At 51.1% G+C, this 18,213-nt stretch overlaps 1 protein-coding gene across 1 annotated transcript in view; it reads left to right on the top strand.

The window, feature by feature from the left end:
- Positions 1–3,429: 3,429 nt before the first annotated feature.
- The window catches only part of LOC115120551 (CUGBP Elav-like family member 5), a 70,362-nt gene continuing 55,578 nt past the window's right edge, over positions 3,430–18,213 (top strand). The window contains exons 1-2 of the mRNA XM_065013601.1: positions 3,430–3,804; positions 4,554–4,636. Of these exons, the coding sequence (XP_064869673.1) occupies positions 3,462–3,804; positions 4,554–4,636 (426 nt within the window). The 5' untranslated portion in view covers positions 3,430–3,461. The remainder of the gene's footprint in view (positions 3,805–4,553; positions 4,637–18,213) is intronic.

The raw sequence follows: 18,213 nt of genomic DNA on the forward strand, positions 1-18,213 counted from the left end.
ACTCACAACCTCAGACTGGGGCAAACAGAATAACAACCCTAAGCACACAGCCAAACCAACGCAAGAGTGGCTTTGGGACAAGTCTCTGAATGTCCTTGAGTGGACCAGCCAGATTCCGGACTTGAACCCAATCAAACATCTCTGGAGAGACCTGAAAATAGCTCTGCAGTGACTCTCCCCATCCAACCAGACAGAGCTTGAGAAGATCTGCAGAGAAGAATGGGAGAAACTCTCAAATACAGGAGTGCCAAGCTTGTAGTGTCATACTCAAGAAGACTCAAGGCTGTATTCACTGCAATAGGTGCTTCAACAAAGTATTGAGTAAAGGGTCTGAATTCTTATGGAAATGTGATATTTCATTTTTGTTTTTTTATATAAATTAGCTAACATTTTTGCTTTTCATTATGGGTAGATTGTGTGTAGATTGATGAGTGAATTAAAAATAATAATAATTTAGATGAAGGCTGTAACGTAACAAAAAGGTAACTCCCGAGTTGTAACGTAACAAAAAGGTAACTCCCGAGTTGTAACGTAACAAAAAGGTAACTCCCGAGCTGCAAGCTCGTCTTTTATCTCCTCCAACAGTCCATGAAGGAAGGTATCAAATAGGGACTCCGGATTCCAGGCACTCTCGGCAGCCAACGTACCAAAGTCTACTGCATAGTCTGCCAAACTACAGGAGTCTTGACATAATCCAATAAGTTTTTGGGCCGCCTCTCTCCCAGATCCTGGACATTCAAACACATTCCTTACCTCTGCCGTGAAATCTTCCAGATTACGACAAATGGTGGATTGTTGCGCCCAAACTGCCGTAGCCCAGGAGAGCGCCCTTCCAGGCACTAGCATAATCAGAAACGCTATATTCGACCAATCAGAAGGGAACGAATATGGCTGTAGCTCAAAAATGATGGAGTACTGAGAAAGAAAAGCCCAGCAGGTTCCAGGATCCCCAGAATATCGCTCTGGAGGAGACAAGTGGGGTTCTCGGGGAGCCGGGGTAGGCTGTACAAACCCACCACTGGTAGGGGAGTTACTGAGCGACTGGGAGGTCTCTGTTGTGGTATGCTGCCTGTGAGATAATCCACGGAATTGCTGCAGTAACGTCTTGAACCAATGGTCATGGTGTTCCGCCAGCGAATGGAGCCCTTCCATAAGGTTCTGGAGTAGCTCCTCATGTTTTTGAATGGTGTCTCCCTGCAGGGAGACAGCGTGATGGAGCAAGTCTGAGTCTGCTGGGTCAGTCTTGGCCAGTTCGTTCTATAACGACACAGGGCGAGACCCAGATGCAGACACAGGACGCATATGGTTACTAAACAACAAGGCTCAAGTTTAGGGCAGGCTGAATGTTCAGGCAGGCTCGAGTTTGGGGTAGGCTGAATGTTCAGGCAGGCTCAAGTTTAGGGCAGGCTGAATGTTCAGGCAGGCGGGCTTAGTGTTAGGGCAGGCAAGAGGTCAGAACCGCTAGGACTAGAAAAAACAGGCGCTGGTAAGCTTGACAAGACGAACTGGCAACAGACAAACAGAGAACACAGGAACAAGTACACTGGGAATAATGGGGAAGATGGGTGACACCAGGAGGGGGGTGGAGACAATCACAAAGACAGGTGAAACAGATCAGGGTGTGACAGGTTGAGAGAATGACAAGAATGTGCAAAGCTGTCATCAAGGCAAAGGGTGGCTATTTGAAGAGTCTAAAATATTAAATATATTTAGATTTGTTAAACACTTTTTTGGTTACTACATGATTCCATGTGTTATTTCATTGTGTTGATGTCTTCACTATTATTATGCAATGTAGAAAATTGTTAAAATAAAGAAAAACCCTTGAATGAGTAGGTGTGTCCAAACTTTTGACTGGTACTGTATATGTACTGATGTATGCTTATATGTGTGGATACATATATATGCATATATGGGCATATACTGTATTTTTCCTCCATATATGCCCATATAAAACATATAAGTAATCTACATATATCATTTTTTCTGTATGGGAGGCGAGGCTTATGACTTTGTGGCTTGGTAACTAGTGACAACCAAGAGCCGTCGACCAACATTTCTAAAGTGGGTAATATGACTTTAAATGATAGCAAAATTCATAATAATTAGCAGTGCTCCCTATAGGCTACTTTCAATGCATTTCTCTGCAAAAGGCAGGTAAACAGTTGTTATTAAATCGGCATTCCTTACATCAGCGAGCAGTGCACAAGAAAGTATTCAATTGAGTTGTTAGATGCTACCACCCCCTCCCAAATATAAAGCTATCCATCCATCAACCATTTATAGGATAGGTTTCCTTCGTGGTTTTAGTATCTGTCAAGTCTTTTGAGATCAGTAGTGTTGACATAAATTAGATTAGGGAATGTCTGGGGTGTGGAGGCTCTGTATACTGCACAGTTAGTATAGTATATATTTAAGCAATAATGCCCGAGGGGATGTGGTATATGGCCAATATACCATGGTTGAGGGCTGTTCTTAAGCACGACGCAATGCGGAGTGCCTGGACACAGCCCTTAGCTGTGGTGTATTGGACATATATCACAAACCTCAGATGTCGCTTAATGCTTTTAGAAACTGGTTACCAACTTAATTAGAGCAGTAGAAATACATGTTTTTTTCATACCCATGGTATATGGTCTGATATACCACGGCTGTCAGCCAATCAGCATTCAGGGCTCGAACCACTCAGTTCATAATATACTGTATAGTTAAGGTAGCATAGTATAATGTTACCGAATTGCCTTCCTATACTGTCGCAGTTTCAATCACAATTGTACCTCCAAATACCCATCTCAAGGTGTCACTCAAGAACCACCAATTCTGGTTACTGCAATCAAGCTATCGGCATAGTTTCCTGTTCTCTCATCACCTAACCCCCATTAGGCTACCACTGATGGGTGAAGTTGGGTGACTATAAAGGTTGTTTCTATTGTTTATCAAGTCAAATCTCTGTCAAATCCTCTCTGATAAAAGCAGACAAGGAAAGGACGCCTTCTATCAGAATATGATATCAACCTGTTTCAATTTAATCCAACTTTATTCAAAGAGCATTTACACTTCTCAATATATTTCACACACACAAAAATGTACTAAAGGGAAATAAAACATAGATGAATAACAAAAGGAGTGTTTTTCTAAATGAGTCATAATAATGACATGGGTAAAGGAGTGAAAAACTAAGAGCACATGATGAAATCAGAGGTCATGCTGACCACAGTTGCAGTTCCTCGTCATATCCAGCAGATGTTGCTCAACTACCAACAATTCTCGAAAATTTCAACCCACTCCTTCCACCAAACCCGAGCGTGAAGAAGACAGGTGCCATTTGGGAATTGGGACAGAACAAGCCTGTGTGTGTTTCCATCTGAGTGCATCGCTCTTACCCTCTCAGTAGCCTGCTAGTGTGTTGTGCGTGTCTCAGTCTGTGTTGTCACTGTCCTCCAACCTACTCCCAGCTCAGCATGGCCAGATTTACACAGAGTGAAAGCAGAAGGCATCAGCAGCAGCACCATCCCCAGCCGCCTCATCCCGCCCCCGTCAACCTGCTTCTACAGCAGCCGCTCTTACTTATCCCCCATCAGCATCAGCTCGATCACAGCCCTGTTCCGAAGCCCATGAACGGACCCGAAACCGTCTCCATGCACACGGACAGCGGCGCCATGAAAGACCAGGACGCCATCAAGCTCTTCATTGGACAGATACCGCGGAACCTTGAGGAAAAAGACCTCAAACCTCTCTTTGAGCAATTTGGGAAAATCCACGAATTGTCTGTTCTGAAGGACCGATACACAGGCATGCATAAAGGTAGCGTTTATGTCACCCCTGCGCATTCCCTCACAGATGGTCGCTACATTGTAATTAGGTTACTGTATTATTACGATGTAATTATCATCCGTATGAAACGCGATAGTCATTCGATTGTTGTTCCTTTTTGTGATAGATTGTCTCTCATCATCTAATCTCTCTCGTGATGCAATAATGTGTTAGTCTACGCACCTTGTACTGAAAAGCCCATATGCCTTGCAGAAAAAGGTTGCATATAGTTTAAACACTATTAACGTAATTTCCCCATAATAACAGCATAATTGATTTATTTGGGGTTCTTCTCATCTCGACAGATTCGCTCTTTTTGTGCGTAGGAGTAGCATGTCCATGTGAGTTCATATAAGTAAAATGCAAGTTGGTCTCACAGCTAAACGCTCGTCACACTTCCCAACACTTTTTCTTGCCCTAATTATTACACGCCAATGTTTGTTTGCGCCAGATGCGCGCATAACATAGTGTTTTTCCCCGCGCCATCGCAGTGTCATGATGCAAACAAAAATAGGGATTATTTGGCAGAAAATCGAAACGTATATTTTACCACCGTCACGTCTATGCATCACATTGCATAGGCAACGCATATGTGTGTGTGTGTGTGTGTGTGTGTGTGTGTGTGTGTGTGTGTGTGTGTGAGAGAGAGAGATAGAGAGGGGGGGGCCTTGTGTGAGCAAGCTGTATTCATGTGTGTGTCTGTGTGTGACTAACCCTTGTTGGTCTGTTTTGATTGACAGGATGTGCGTTTCTCACCTACTGTGCCAGGGAGTCTGCCATCAAAGCCCAGAATGCATTGCATGAGCAGAAAACCCTACCTGGGGTGAGTACTCCACCGCCTGAATGCTGCCAGGGTTTTACATGGAATGAGAGATGGTGTGAAAGCTTTTCCCCAAAGACATCTGTGAGTTGCCAATTCCTTTCGGATTGCGGAGAATGAAAAAGAGGATAGAGGAGAGTAAGAGAACATGGAGTGAGAGAGAGAAAAGAGTGAGAGAGGGGGAGGGAGAGTGAGAAAGCAAGAAAGAGAGAGTACTGTAAAACAACAGTGAACAGAACCATGTAGACAGCTTCAGGCTGTTCACTCAGTGAGCCATGTATGGAGAGAGAGAGAGAGAGAGGAGAGAGAGAGAGAGTGAGAGGGGGGAAGAGAAGGGGAGATTGGAGAGGGTGAAAGGGAGAGGAGATGGAAGGAATGACAGAGAGAGAGAGAGAGAGAGAAATAGAAATAGAGAGAGAGAGAGAAAAAGCGAGAGGAGAGAAAGAGAGAGAGAGAAAGAGAGAGAGAGAAAGTGAGAGAGAGAGAGAGAAAAAGAGAGAGAAAGAGAGAGGAGAGGAGAGAAAGAGAGAGAGAAAGTGAGAGAGAGAGAGAGAGAAAGAGAGAGAGAGAGAGAGAGAGAGAGAGAGAGAAAGAGAGAGGAAAGGAGAGAAAGAGAGAGAGAGAAAGTGAGTGAGAGAGAGAGAGAGAGAGAGAGAAAGACACTGAAGGGGGAATCAGTTAGAGAGAGAAAGCAGATGAGAAAGAATGAGCTGAAGAAAAGGGCTGAGGGAGGGATGAGAGAGAGGGAGGGATGAGGAGAGGTTGGAGGGGAGGGATATGTGATGAAGAGGGATGAGAGAGAGATGAGGAGAGGTTGTAGGGGAGGGATGAGAGAGTGATGAGGAGAGGTTGGAGGGTAGGGATGAGACATGGGGAGGGATGGGGAGAGGTTGGAGGGGAGGGATATGTGATGAGGAGGGAAGAGAGAGGGGGATGAGGAAGTTTGGAGGGGAGGGATGAGAGAGAGACAGGGATGAGGATAGGTTTGAGGGGAGGGATATGTGATGGGGAGCGATGAGAGAGAGATGAGGAGAGGTTGGAGGGGGATGAGAGAGAGAGGGATGGGGAAAGGTTGGAGGGGAGAGATGAGAGAGAGAGGGATGGGGAGAGGTTGGAGGGAGGGATGTGAGATGGGGAGAGGTTGGAGGGCAGGGATGAGGGAGAGAGAGGGATGGGGAGAGGTTGGAGGGGAGAGATGAGAGATGGGGAAGGGTTGGAGGGCAGGGATGAGAGATAGAGAGGGATGGGGAGAGGTTGGAGGGGAGAGATGAGAGATCGGGAGGGATTGGGAGAGATTGGAGGGGGATGTGAGATGGGGAGAGGTTGGAGGGCAGGGATGAGAGATTGGGAGGGATGGTTGGGTTGGAGGGCAGGGATGAGAGAAGGGGAGGGATGGATGGATGGGGAGAGATTGGAGGGAAGGGGTAAGAGAGAGGGTGGGATGGGGAGAAGTTGGAGGGGAGGGATGAGAGATTGGGAGGGATGGGAGAGGTTGGAGGGGAGGGATGAGAGAGAGGGCGCGATGTGGAGACGTTGGAGGGGAAGGATGAGAGATTGGAAGGGACGGGAGAGGTTGGAGGGGAGGGATGAGAGAGAAGGCAGGATGTGGGGAGGTTGGTGGGGAGGGATGAGAGAGAGGGCGGGATGTGGGGAGGTTGGAGGGATGAGAGAGAGGGAGGGATGTGGAGAGGTTGAAGGGGAGGGATGAGAGATTGGGAGGGATGGGAGAGGTTGGAGGGGAGGGATGAGAGAGAGGGCGGGATGGTTGGAGGGCAGGGATTAGAGTTGGGGAGGGATGGATGGATGGGGAGAGATTGGAGGGGAGGGGTAAGAGAGAGGGTGGGATGGGGAGAAGTTGGAGGGAGGGATGAGAGATTGGGAGGGATGGGAGAGGTTGGAGGGGAGGGATGAGAGAGAGGGCGCGATGTGGAGACGTTGGAGGGGAAGGATGAGAGATTGGGAGGGATGGGAGAGGTTGGATGGGAGGGATGAGAGATGGGGAGGGGTGGGGAGAGTATTGGAGGGGAGGCATAAGAGTTTGGGAGGGATAGGGAGAGGTTGGAGGGGAGGGATGAGGGATGGGGAGGGATGAGGAGAGATTGGAGGGCAGGGATGAGAGAGAGGGAGGGATGGGGAGAGGTTGGTGGGCAGGGATGGGAGATGGGGAGGGATGGGGAGAGAAGGCGGGATGTGGAGAGGTTGGTGGGGAGGGATGAGAGAGAGGGCGGGATGTGGAGAGGTTGAAGGGGAGGGATGAGAGATTGGGAGGGATGGGAGAGGTTGGAGGGGAGGGATGAGAGAGAGGGCGCGATGTGGAGAGGTTGGAGGGGAGGGATGAGAGAGAGGGTGGGATGTGGAGAGGTTGGAGGGGAGGGATGAAAGATTGGGAGGGATGGGAGAGGTTGGGGGAGGGATGAGAGAGAGGGCGGGATGGGGAGAGGTTGGAGGGGAGGGATGGAAGTTGGGAGGGATGGGGAGAGGTTGGATGGGAGGGATGAGAGATGGGGAGGGGTGGGGAGAGTATTGGAGGGGAGGCATAAGAGTTTGGGAGGGATAGGGAGAGGTTGGAGGAGGGATGAGGGAGAGGTTGGAGGGGAGGGATGAGAGATGTAGAGGGATGGGGAGATGTTGGATGGGAGGGATGAGACATGGGGAGGGATGTAGGAGGTTGGAGGGCAGGGATGAGAGATGGGGAGGGAAGGGGAGAGGTTGGAGGGCAGGGATGGGAGATGGGGAGGGATGGGGAGAGGTTGGAGGGCAGGGATGAGAGATGGGGAGGGATGAGGAGAGATTGGAGGGCAGGGATGAGAGAGAGGGAGGGATGGGGAGAGGTTGGTGGGCAGGGATGGGAGATGGGGAGGGATGGGGAGAGGTTGGTGGGGAGGGATGAGAGATGGGGAGGGATGGGGAGAGGTTGGAGGGCAGGGATGGGAGATGGGGAGGGATTTGGAGAGGTTGGAGGGCAGGGATGGGAGATGGGGAGGGATGGGGAGAGGTTGGAGGGCAGGGATGAGAGAGAGGGAGGGATGGGGAGAGGTTGGTGGGGAGGGATGAGAAATGGGGAGGGATGGGGAGAGGTTGGTGGGGAGGGATGACAGATGAGGAGGGATGGGGAGAGATTGGAGGGCAGGGATGAGAGAGAGGGGGGGATGGGGAGAGGTTGGTGGGGAGGGATGAGAGAGAGAGGGGAGAGATGGGGGATAGGTTGGTGGGCAGGGATGGGAGATGGGGAGGGATGGGGAGAGGTTGGTGGGGAGGGACGAGAGATGGGGAGGGATGAGGAGTGGTTGGTGGGGAGGGATGAGAGATGGGGAGGGATGAGGAGAGGTTGGAGGGCAGGGATGGGAGATGGGGAGGGATGGGGAAGGTTGGTGGGCAGGGATGGGAGATGGGGAGGGATGGGGAGAGGTTGGTGGGGAGGGATGAGAGGTGGGGAGGGATTTGGAGAGGTTGGAGGGCAGGGATGAGAGATGGGGAGGGATTTGGAGAGGTTGGAGGGCAGGGATGGGAGATGGGGAGGGATGGGGAGAGGTTGGAGGGCAGGGATGGGAGATGGGGAGGGATGGGGAGAGATTGGAGGGCAGGGATGAGAGAGAGGGAGGCATGGGGAGAGGTTGGAGGGCAGGGATGAGAGAGAGGGAGGTATGGGGAGAGGTTGGTGGGGAGGGATGAGAAATGGGGAGGGATGGGGAGAGGTTGGTGGGGAGGGATGAGAGATGGGGAGGGATGGGGAGAGATTGGAGGGCAGGAATGAGAGAGAGGGAGGGATGGGGGATAGGTTGGTGGGCAGGGATGGGAGATGGGGAGGGATGGGGAGAGGTTGGTGGGGAGGGACGAGAGATGGGGAGGGATGAGGAGAGGTTGGAGGGGAGGGATGGGAGATGGGGAGGGATGGGGAAGGTTGGAGGGCAGGGATGGGAGATGGGGAGGGATGGGGAGAGGTTGGAGGGCAGGGATGAGATGGGGAGGGAGGGAGGGATGGGGAGAGGTTGGAGGGCAGGGATGGGAGATGGGGAGAGGCTGGTGGGGAGGGATGAGAGAGAGAGGGAGGGATGGGGAGAGGTTGGTGGGCAGGGATGGGAGATGGGGAGGGATGGGGAGAGGTTGGTGGGGAGGGACGAGAGATGGGGAGGGATGAGGAGAGGTTGGTGGGGAGGGATGAGAGATGGGGAGGGATGATGAGAGGTTGGAGGGCAGGGATGGGAGATGGGAGCGATTTGGAGAGGTTGGCGGGCAGGGATGAGAGATGGGGAGGGATTTGGAGAGGTTGGAAGGCAGGGATGGGAGATGGGGAGGGATGGGGAGAGGTTGGAGGGCAGGTATGGGAGATGGGGAGGGATGGGGAGAGGTTGGTGGGGAGGGATGAGAAATGGGGAGGGATGGGCAGAGGTTGGTGGGGAGGGATGAGAGATGGGGAGGGATGGGGAGAGTTTGGAGGGCAGAGATGAGAGAGGGAGGGATGGGGAGAGGTTGGTGGGGAGGGATGAGAGAGATAGGGAGGGATGGGAGATGGGGAGGGATGGGGAGAAAGAGATAGGTGGTTAGGGACGAGAGATGGAGAGGGATGAGGAGTGGTTGGTGGGGAGGGATGAGAGATGGGAGGGATGGGAGAGGTTGGTGGGGAGGGATGAGAAAGAGAGGGAGGGATGAGGAGAGGTTGGTGGGGAGGGATGAGAGAAAGAGGGATGGATGGGTGAGGTTGAAGGTAAGGGAGGAGAGAGAGGGAGGGATGGGGAGAGTTTGAAGGTGAGGGAGAAGAGAGAGGGAGGGATGGGAGAGGTTGAAGGTGAGGGAGGAGAGAGAGAGGGAGGGATGGGGAGAGGTTGAAGTTGAGGGAGGGATGGGGAGAGGTTGAAGGTGAGGGAGGAGAAAGAGGGGAGGGATGGGAGAGGTTGAAGGTGAGGGAGGAGAGAGAGGGAGGGATGGGAGAGGTTGAAGGTGAGGGAGAAGAGAGAGGGAGGGATGGGAGAGGTTGAAGGTGAGGGAGGAGAGAGAGAGGGAGGGATGGGAGAGGTTGAAGGTGAGGGAGGAGAGAGAGGGAGGGATGGGGAGAGGTTGAAGGTGAGGGAGGAGAGAGAGGGAGGGATGGGAGAGGTTTAAGGTGAGGGAGGAGGGAGAGAGGGAGGGATGGGAGAGGTTGAAGGTGAGGGAGGAGAGAGAGGAAGGGATGGGAGAGGTTGAAGGTGAGGGAGGAGAGAGAGAGGGAGGGATGGGGAGAGGTTGAAGTTGAGGGAGGAGAGAGAGGGAGGGATGGATGGGGAGAGGTTGAAGGTGAGGGAGGAGAGAGAGAGGGAGGGATGGGGAGAGGTTGGAGGGACAACAGGGTACATCTGTCTGGGGGTGGGTGTTGGGCAGTGAGGGGGTGTCTGATTGATAACACAAACACACACAGGTATAGCGTATCACAGTGCATTTGTTTGGGAGTGTGTTTTGTGCTGCACTGCAAGCTTCAGTGACCTAGAATGTGCACAAACTGGATTGGATGGATATTCCTTTTGATGTGTCTGTGTGTGTGTGATTGCTGCCGTTGTGTATGTATTTGTGTGTATGTTGTGTGTTTGCGCCTGCTTTGTATGGGTGCCCCTGTTGTTCCTGCCTTAAATATATCAGCCTTTGAGCGAGTGAGTGAGTGTGTGTGTGTGTGTGTGTGTGTGTGTGTGTGTGTGTGTGTGTGTGTGTGTGTGTGTGTGTGTGTGTGTGTGTGTGTGTGTGTGTGTGTGTGTGTGTGTGTGTGTGTGGCTGTGCTTGTTGTAGGTCATTGCTGAGTGGCAAGAGTGTAGAGTGAAGCATACTGTTAGATAAAATAATGTCATTCTACTCCTCTGCTTTCCAGCCCACTACCCATACAGATAGACAGAGAGCACAAAAGAGAGAGGGAGAGAGAGGGAGGGAGAGGGAGGGAGGGAGAGGGAGGGAGAGGGAGGGAGGGAAGAGGAGAAGAAAAGGGTGGAGGCAGAGAGGCTTCCCACTCACTCACAAAGCCTAGTTAGGTTGTTAGGTTGTGTCATATGAAATACTACAAAAGGGCCAACCCCCAAACGCAGCGTCAGATGACAAAATATAACAGCTTGTGCTTCTTACACCCACTAACCCATATTTAATTCCCTCCTGTCTCTCCCCGTCTTTCCCTCTCTCTCTCTCTCTCTCTCTCTCTCTCTCTCTCTCTCTCTCTCTCTCTCTCTCTGTCACTCTCTCTCCCTCTCTCTCTCCCTCTCTCTCCGTCTCTCTCTCTCTCTTGCGCTCTTTCGCTCTCCTTGTCTCTCTCTCCCTCTCTCTCTCTCCCTCTCTCTCTCTTGCGCTCTTTTTCTCTCCTTGTCTCTCTCTTTCTCTCTCCTTGTCTCTCTCTCTCTCTCTTGTTCTCTCTTTCGCTCTCTGTCAATCTCTCAATTCAATTCCAAGGGCTTTATTGGCATATTTTTACATATGTTTACATTGCCAAAGTAAGTGTGTCTTTGATGATGTCTGGGTTCCTGCTCTTTAAGCCAAAGGCAGATGATCTCAGACCTCGTATGTTCCAGGATGAGACAGTAAAAGCTTTGTGTTCCATTGTGTCTAGTGTTGTTTTCGTGTGGTTTAGGCCCAGACCATCACAGTAGGTGTGAGGAGAGCATGTTGAGCATCTGATACAGACCTCTTAGGTCACAGGATGGAGGTTGGGCCTGTTGCTCTGCTCATGGCCTGGGCATGTGTCCTGCTGTCATGTTGAGGTCCTTGCATGGGGTGGGCAGAAGGGGCATAGGTCTTATATGATGGGGCCTATATAGGGTGTGGCCAGGGTTTGTTTGGGGTGGTAACAGCTGGTTGGGGTGTGGTTGGTGATGCTGTGGTCTGAGCGATGGATCCTTTTGGCATGGGTTCTCTCCGTGCAGGTCCTTCGTCCTTCTCTCTCTTCTTCTCACCCCACTCTTCCTCACAAATCCTAGCTCTCCTCTCTCTCTCTTCTTCTCACCCCCCTCTTCCTCACAAATCCTAGCTCTCCTCTCTCTCTCTCTCGCTTCTTCTCACCCCACTCTTCCTCACAAATCCTAGCTCTCCTCTCTCTCTTCTTCTCACCCCACTCTTCCTCACATATCCTAGCTTTCCTCTCTCTCTTCTTCCCACCCCACTCTTCCTCACAAATCCTACCTCTCTCCTCTCTCTCCTTCTCACCCCACTCTTCCTCACAAATCCTAGCTCTCCTCTCTCTCTTCTTCTCACCCCACTCTTCCTCACAAATCCTAGCTCTCTCTCTCTCTTCTTCTCACCCCACTCTTCCTCACAAATCCTAGCTCTCCTCTCTCTCTTCTTCTCACCCCACTCTTCCTCACAATCCTAGCTTTCCTCTCTCTCTTCTTCCCCACCCCTCACTCTTCCTCACAAATCTTCCTCACACCTCTCTCCTCTCTCTCTCCTCCTCACCCCACTCTTCCTCACAAATCCTAGCTCTCCTCTCTCTCTTCTTCTCACCCCACTCTTCCTCACATATCCTAGCTTTCCTCTCTCTCTTCTTCTCACCCCACTCTTCCTCACAAATCCTAGCTCTCCTCTCTCTCTTCTTCCCACCCCACTCTTCCTCACAAATCCTAGCTCTCCTCTCTCTCTTCTTCTCACCCCACTCTTCCTCACAAATCCTAGCTCTCATCTCTCTCTCCTTCTCACCCCACTCTTCTTGACAAATCCTAGCTCTCCTCTCTCTCTTCTTCTCACCCCACTCTTCCTCACATATCCTAGCTTTCCTCTCTCTCTTCTTCTCACCCCACTCTTCCTCACAAATCCTAGCTCTCCTCTCTCTCTTCTTCTCACCCCACTCTTCCTCACAAATCCTAGCTCTCCTCTCTCTCTCCTTCTCACCCCACTCTTCTTGACCAATCCTAGCTCTCCTCTCTCTCTTCTTCTCACCCCACTCTTCCTCACATATCCTAGCTTTCCTCTCTCTCTTCTTCTCACCCCACTCTTCCTCACAAATCCTAGCTCTCCTCTCTCTCTCCTTCTCACCCCACTCTTCTTGACAAATCCTAGCTCTCCTCTCTCTCTTCTTCTCACCCCACTCTTCCTCACAAATTTTAGCTCTCCTCTCTCTCTTCTTCTCACCCCACTCTTCCTCACAAATTCTAGCTCTCCTCTCTCTCTTCTTCTCACCCCACTCTTCCTCACAAATCCTAGCGCTCCTCTCTCTCACGTGTGTTTGTGTGCGTGCACACGCACCAAGGAGACTTTTCACTTGTCTCTAATTGCCGTTTCTCTTTCTCTCTCATCCTTCTCTCCTTGCACTGGAGGAGTGACAGCTTCATCAGAGATAATGATCTGGTTGCACTGTGCAGCTGCATGCCTCTCTTCCTCTTTCCTTCATCTACGATGTTGTAATGCTAAATGAATTAAGCTAAATAATATATTTGGTTGGGTGTAGGTTAGAAAGACTGACTGCCATTGAAACAAGTGTTTAGTGTGCGATTGACAACCACGTTTTACCAATGAAAAGATAGACCCAGGGGAGATAACACCCACCCACACACACACACACACACACACACACACACACACACACACACACACACACACACACACACACACACACACACACACACACACACAAACAAACACACACAGGTTCATTTTAACAGTGAGAAATTCTCAGTCTGTGTCTTACCCAGTGTTTGTGTATTGTTGACAGTTGAAACGTTATTTACAATCTATTGTGGACTGGGTTGTGACATTTCTGCCTCACATTGATGGATTCACAACCTGGGCCAAGCCACCAGGCTATGGGAGAGCCAGCATGAGCGGTGTCACTGTGATTTACGCTCCCCTTACAACTTGTGCATCCATTAATCCGGTGTACGGAAACAGATTAGGCTCTACTTAGTGTTCCACATGGGACCGTTACTCTCACGGAATTGCTCTCAGAAGACACAGGTGATGAAACAAGGATATAATGTGTGTGTGTGTGTGTTAATGGGTTCTGCCTCACAATCAGTCTCTGTTACTCTACGCTTTCACCGCACAGTAAGCTCATGATAAGAGCACAACATTGGATATGATATATCGTTTGTCCAAACTCCATTTGAGTGCAGGGGACTTCACCTTCACTTCATTCTCTATATGTGCTCCAGATGTCTGCATACTGTAATCTATTGCATAGCACTACACATTCAGAGCAATCCCAAGCCAATGCATTTAACAGGAGTGGGAGTCTCTTAGCAGCAAGTAGTAACCACACCACCGCCCCCCTTCCCCCCTCGCCGCCACATCCCCCTCTCACTACCAGCTCACCCCTCTCCCCCACCACCTCCTCCTCCCCCTCCCCCTCTACATCCCCCTCTCCCTACCAGCTCACCCCTCTCCCCCACCACCTCCTCCTCCCCCTCTACATCCCCCTCTCCCTACCAGCCCACCCCTCTCCCCCCACCACCTCCTCCTCCCCCCGCCACATCCCCCTCTCCCTACCAGCTCACCCCTCTCCCCCACCACCTCCTCCTCCCCCCGCCACATCCCCTCTCACTACCAGCTCACCCCTCTCCCCCACCACCTCCTCCTCCCCCGCCACATCCCCCTCTCACTACCAGCTCACCCCTCTCCCCCACCACCTCCTCCTCCCCCGCCACATCCCCCTCTCACTACCAGCTCACCCCTCTCCCCCACCACCTCCTCCTCCCCCTCTACATCCCCCTCTCCCTACCAGCTCACCCCTCTCCCCCACCACCTCCTCCTCCCCCCTCTACATCCCCCTCTCACTACCAGCTCACCCCTCTCCCCCACCACCTCCTCCTCCCCCCGCCACATCCCCCTCTCACTACCAGCTCACCCCTCTCCCCCACCACCTCCTCCTCCCCCTCTACATCCCCCTCTCACTACCAGCTCACCCCTCTCCCCCACCACCTCCTCCTCCCCCGCCACATCCCCCTCTCACTACCAGCTCACCCCTCCCCCCACCACCTCCTCCTCCCCCGCCACATCCCCCTCTCACTACCAGCTCACCCCTCTCCCCCACCACCTCCTCCTCCCCCGCCACATCCCCCTCTCACTACCAGCTCACCCCTCTCCCCCACCACCTCCTCCTCCCCCTCTACATCCCCCTCTCACTACCAGCTCACCCCTCTCCCCCACCACCTCCTCCTCCCCCGCCACATCCCCCTCTCACTACCAGCTCACCCCTCTCCCCCACCACCTCCTCCTCCCCCCGCCACATCCCCCTCTCACTACCAGCTCACCCCTCTCCCCACCACCTCCTCCTCCCCCGCCACATCCCCCTCTCACTACCAGCTCACCCCTCTCCCCCACCACCTCCTCCTCCCCCCTCTACATACCCCTCTCCCTACCAGCTCACCCCTCTCCCCCACCACCTCCTCCTCCCCCCTCTACATACCCCTCTCCCTACCAGCTCACCCCTCTCCCCCACCACCTCCTCCTCCCCCCCACATCCCCCTCTCCCTACCAGCTCACCCCTCTCCCCACCACCTCCTCCTCCCCCCTCTACATCCCCCTCTCACTACCAGCCCACCCCTCTCCCCCACCACCTCCTCCTCCCCCGCCACATCCCCCTCTCCCTACCAGCTCACCCCTCTCCCCCACCACCTCCTCCTCCCCCTCTACATCTTCCTCTCCCTACCAGCGTACCCCTCCTCCTCCTTCTCCTCTTTCTCCTCCCCCACTACATCCCCCTCTCCCTACCAGCTCACCCCTCGTTCTCCTCCTCCTCCTCCTCCTCCTCTTTCTCCCCCCACATCCCTCTCTCCCTACCAGCTCACCCCTCCTCCTCCTCCTCCTCCTCCTCCTCCTCCTCCTCCTCCTCTTTCTCACCCCCACATCCCTCTCTCCCTACCAGCTCACCCCTCCTCCTCCTCCTCCTCCTCCTCCTCCTCCTCCTCCTCTTTCTCCCCCCACATCCCTCTCTCCCTACCAGCTCACCCCTCCTCCTCCTCCTTCTCCTCCCCCACTACATCCCCCTCTCCCTACCAGCTCACCCCTCGTCCTCCTCCTCCTCCTCCTCCTCTTTCTCCCCCCACATCCCTCTCTCCCTACCAGCTCCCCCTCCTCCTCCTCCTCCTTCCCCCCCTACATCCCCCTCTCCCTACCAGCTTACCCCTCCTCTATCTCTCAATCTCTCACACAGCTGTCAGCTGTCAGTATTACAGGACATTAATTGCCTGTTCAGAAGTCATTATGAAAGTGTGATATTTCTCCTGAAATGAGACATGGAAGGACAAGGCACAAAAGCTTGTGGACACACACACACACACACACATACACACACACACACACACACACACACACACACACACACACACACACAGCCCTTCTGTGTTTAGTTCCTAATGAGTATGATGATTTTGGATGACACAGCAAAAAAATACTCTGGCATCTGAAAAAATATGTGTGTGTGTGTGCTAGGGCTGCACGATAACAGTTTTTTTTTTACAATCACTGGCACTAATTTCAGAATCGTGTGGTCATTTTTCAAAAGTCAAGACACAAAACAGCCATCACTTGTAACACAGGCTGTGAAAACATTGCATTGTATATTCATATCTTTAAAGTAGCCTTGTACTTTAGTTTTTTTTTACCTTTATTTTACTAGGCAAGTCAGTTAAGAACTAATTCTTATTTTCAATGACAGCCTAACTGCCTGTTCAGGAGCAGAACGACAGTTGTTGTACCTTGTCAGCTCAGGGATTTGAACTTGCAACCTTTCGGTTACTAGTCCAATGCTCTAACCACTAGGCTACCCTGCCACCTTGCAAGATCACTGGACCAAATCACTCATTTATCATGAAATACCATAGGAACATTAATTTAGATCACCCACACATAAGATACCAATTGTTTCACTGTGTAATTGTCCGCACAATCATTAAATATTACAGTACAAAATATGTGATACATGTTTCATTATGGTACTACACGTAAATACATCACTGTAAAAGGACTAGTAGAGAGGATACTACAGACACAGTAGAATCATTGAACAAAATCTGAAATTGATTGATGAAATACAATAAAAGCACAACATAGGTTTCTTTGAATCAAAGCAAAAATAATTAGCTACAAAAAAGAAAAAACTACAGTAAAACTTCAACTGCAGTGTTACCTCACCTGGCTTACTGTAAAACATCACTGCAGTGTTCCTCACCTGGCTTACTGTAAAAACTTGTTGAGATGGTCGCCTCACTTCGCGTTCTTAGGAAACTATGCAGTATTTAGTTTTTTTATGTATTGTTTCTTACATTGTTACCCCAGGAAATCTAAAGTCTTATTACAGACAGCAGGGAAGAACTATTGGATATAAGAGCAACGTCAACTTACCAAAATTGCAACCAAGAATACATCTTTCCCGAAGCAGATCCTCTCTTCAGACCACCATCCAGGACAATGGATCTAATCCCAGCAGCTGATCGAAAACAACAGCGAGTCAGAAGGGGCAGACTGAACGGTCTTCTGGTCAGGCACATCGCTCTCTGCTCCCAAGTATACTACTCGCCAATGTCCAGTCTCTTCACAACAAGGTAGATCAAATGTGAGTGAGGGTTGCCTTCCAGAGAGACATCAGAGATTGTAACATTATCTGTTTCAGGGAATCATGGCTCACTCGGAATATGGTGTCGGAATCGGTTCAGCCACCCGGCTTCTCCATGCATCGCGCCGACAGAGATAAACACCTCTCTGGGAAGAGGAAGGGGTGTATGCTTTATGCTTAACAACTCATGGTGTAATCATAACAACATACAGGACCTCAAGTCCTTCTGCTAACCCGACCTAGAATTCCTTGCAATCAAATGTTCGCCATTCTACCTACCAAGAGTAATCTCGTCAGTTATAGTCACCGCTGTGTACATCCCCCATCAAGCGAACACCAATACGGCCCTCAAGGAACTTCACTGGACTCCATTTAAACTGGAAACTATATATCCGGAGGCTGCATTCATTGTAGCTGGGGATTTTAACAAAGCAAATTTGATAACAGTGCTACCTACATTTTATCATCATATTGATTTTACGACACGTAGGGCAAATACTCTCGACCACTGCTACTCTAACTTCCGCAATGCATACAAAGCCCTCCCTCTTGCTTGTCCCGCCGTCTTGCTTGTCCCAGCTTATAGGCAGAAACTCAAACCGGTTGTACCAGTGACGTGAACAATTCAACGCTGGTCTGACCAATCAGAAGCCACACTCCAAGATTGTTTCGATCACTTGTACTGGAAAATGTTCTGATCAGCCTCAGAGGATTATATTGACCTATACGCTGACTTGGTGAGTGTGTTTATAAATAAGTGCATTGGAGACGTCGTACCCACTGTGACCATTAAAACCTACGCTAACCAGAAACCATGGCTGGAAGGCATCATTCGCGTAAAATTGAAAGCGCATTCAACCATAGAAAGAGGTCTGGAGATATGGCTGAATATAAACAGTGTCGTTATTAGCTCTGCAAGTCAATCAAACAAGCGAAATGCCGATACAGGGACAAGGTGGAGTCTCAATTCAATGGCTCCGACACGAGACGTATGTGACAGGGTCTACAGGAAATCAGACTACAGAAACAAAAACAGCCACGGATACCGACGTCAGCTTCCAGACAAACTAAACACCTTTTTTGCCCGCTT

The sequence above is a fragment of the Oncorhynchus nerka genome, linkage group LG9b (assembly GCF_034236695.1).
Source record: "Oncorhynchus nerka isolate Pitt River linkage group LG9b, Oner_Uvic_2.0, whole genome shotgun sequence".
In the NCBI taxonomy this organism is placed as follows: Eukaryota; Metazoa; Chordata; class Actinopteri; order Salmoniformes; family Salmonidae; genus Oncorhynchus; species Oncorhynchus nerka.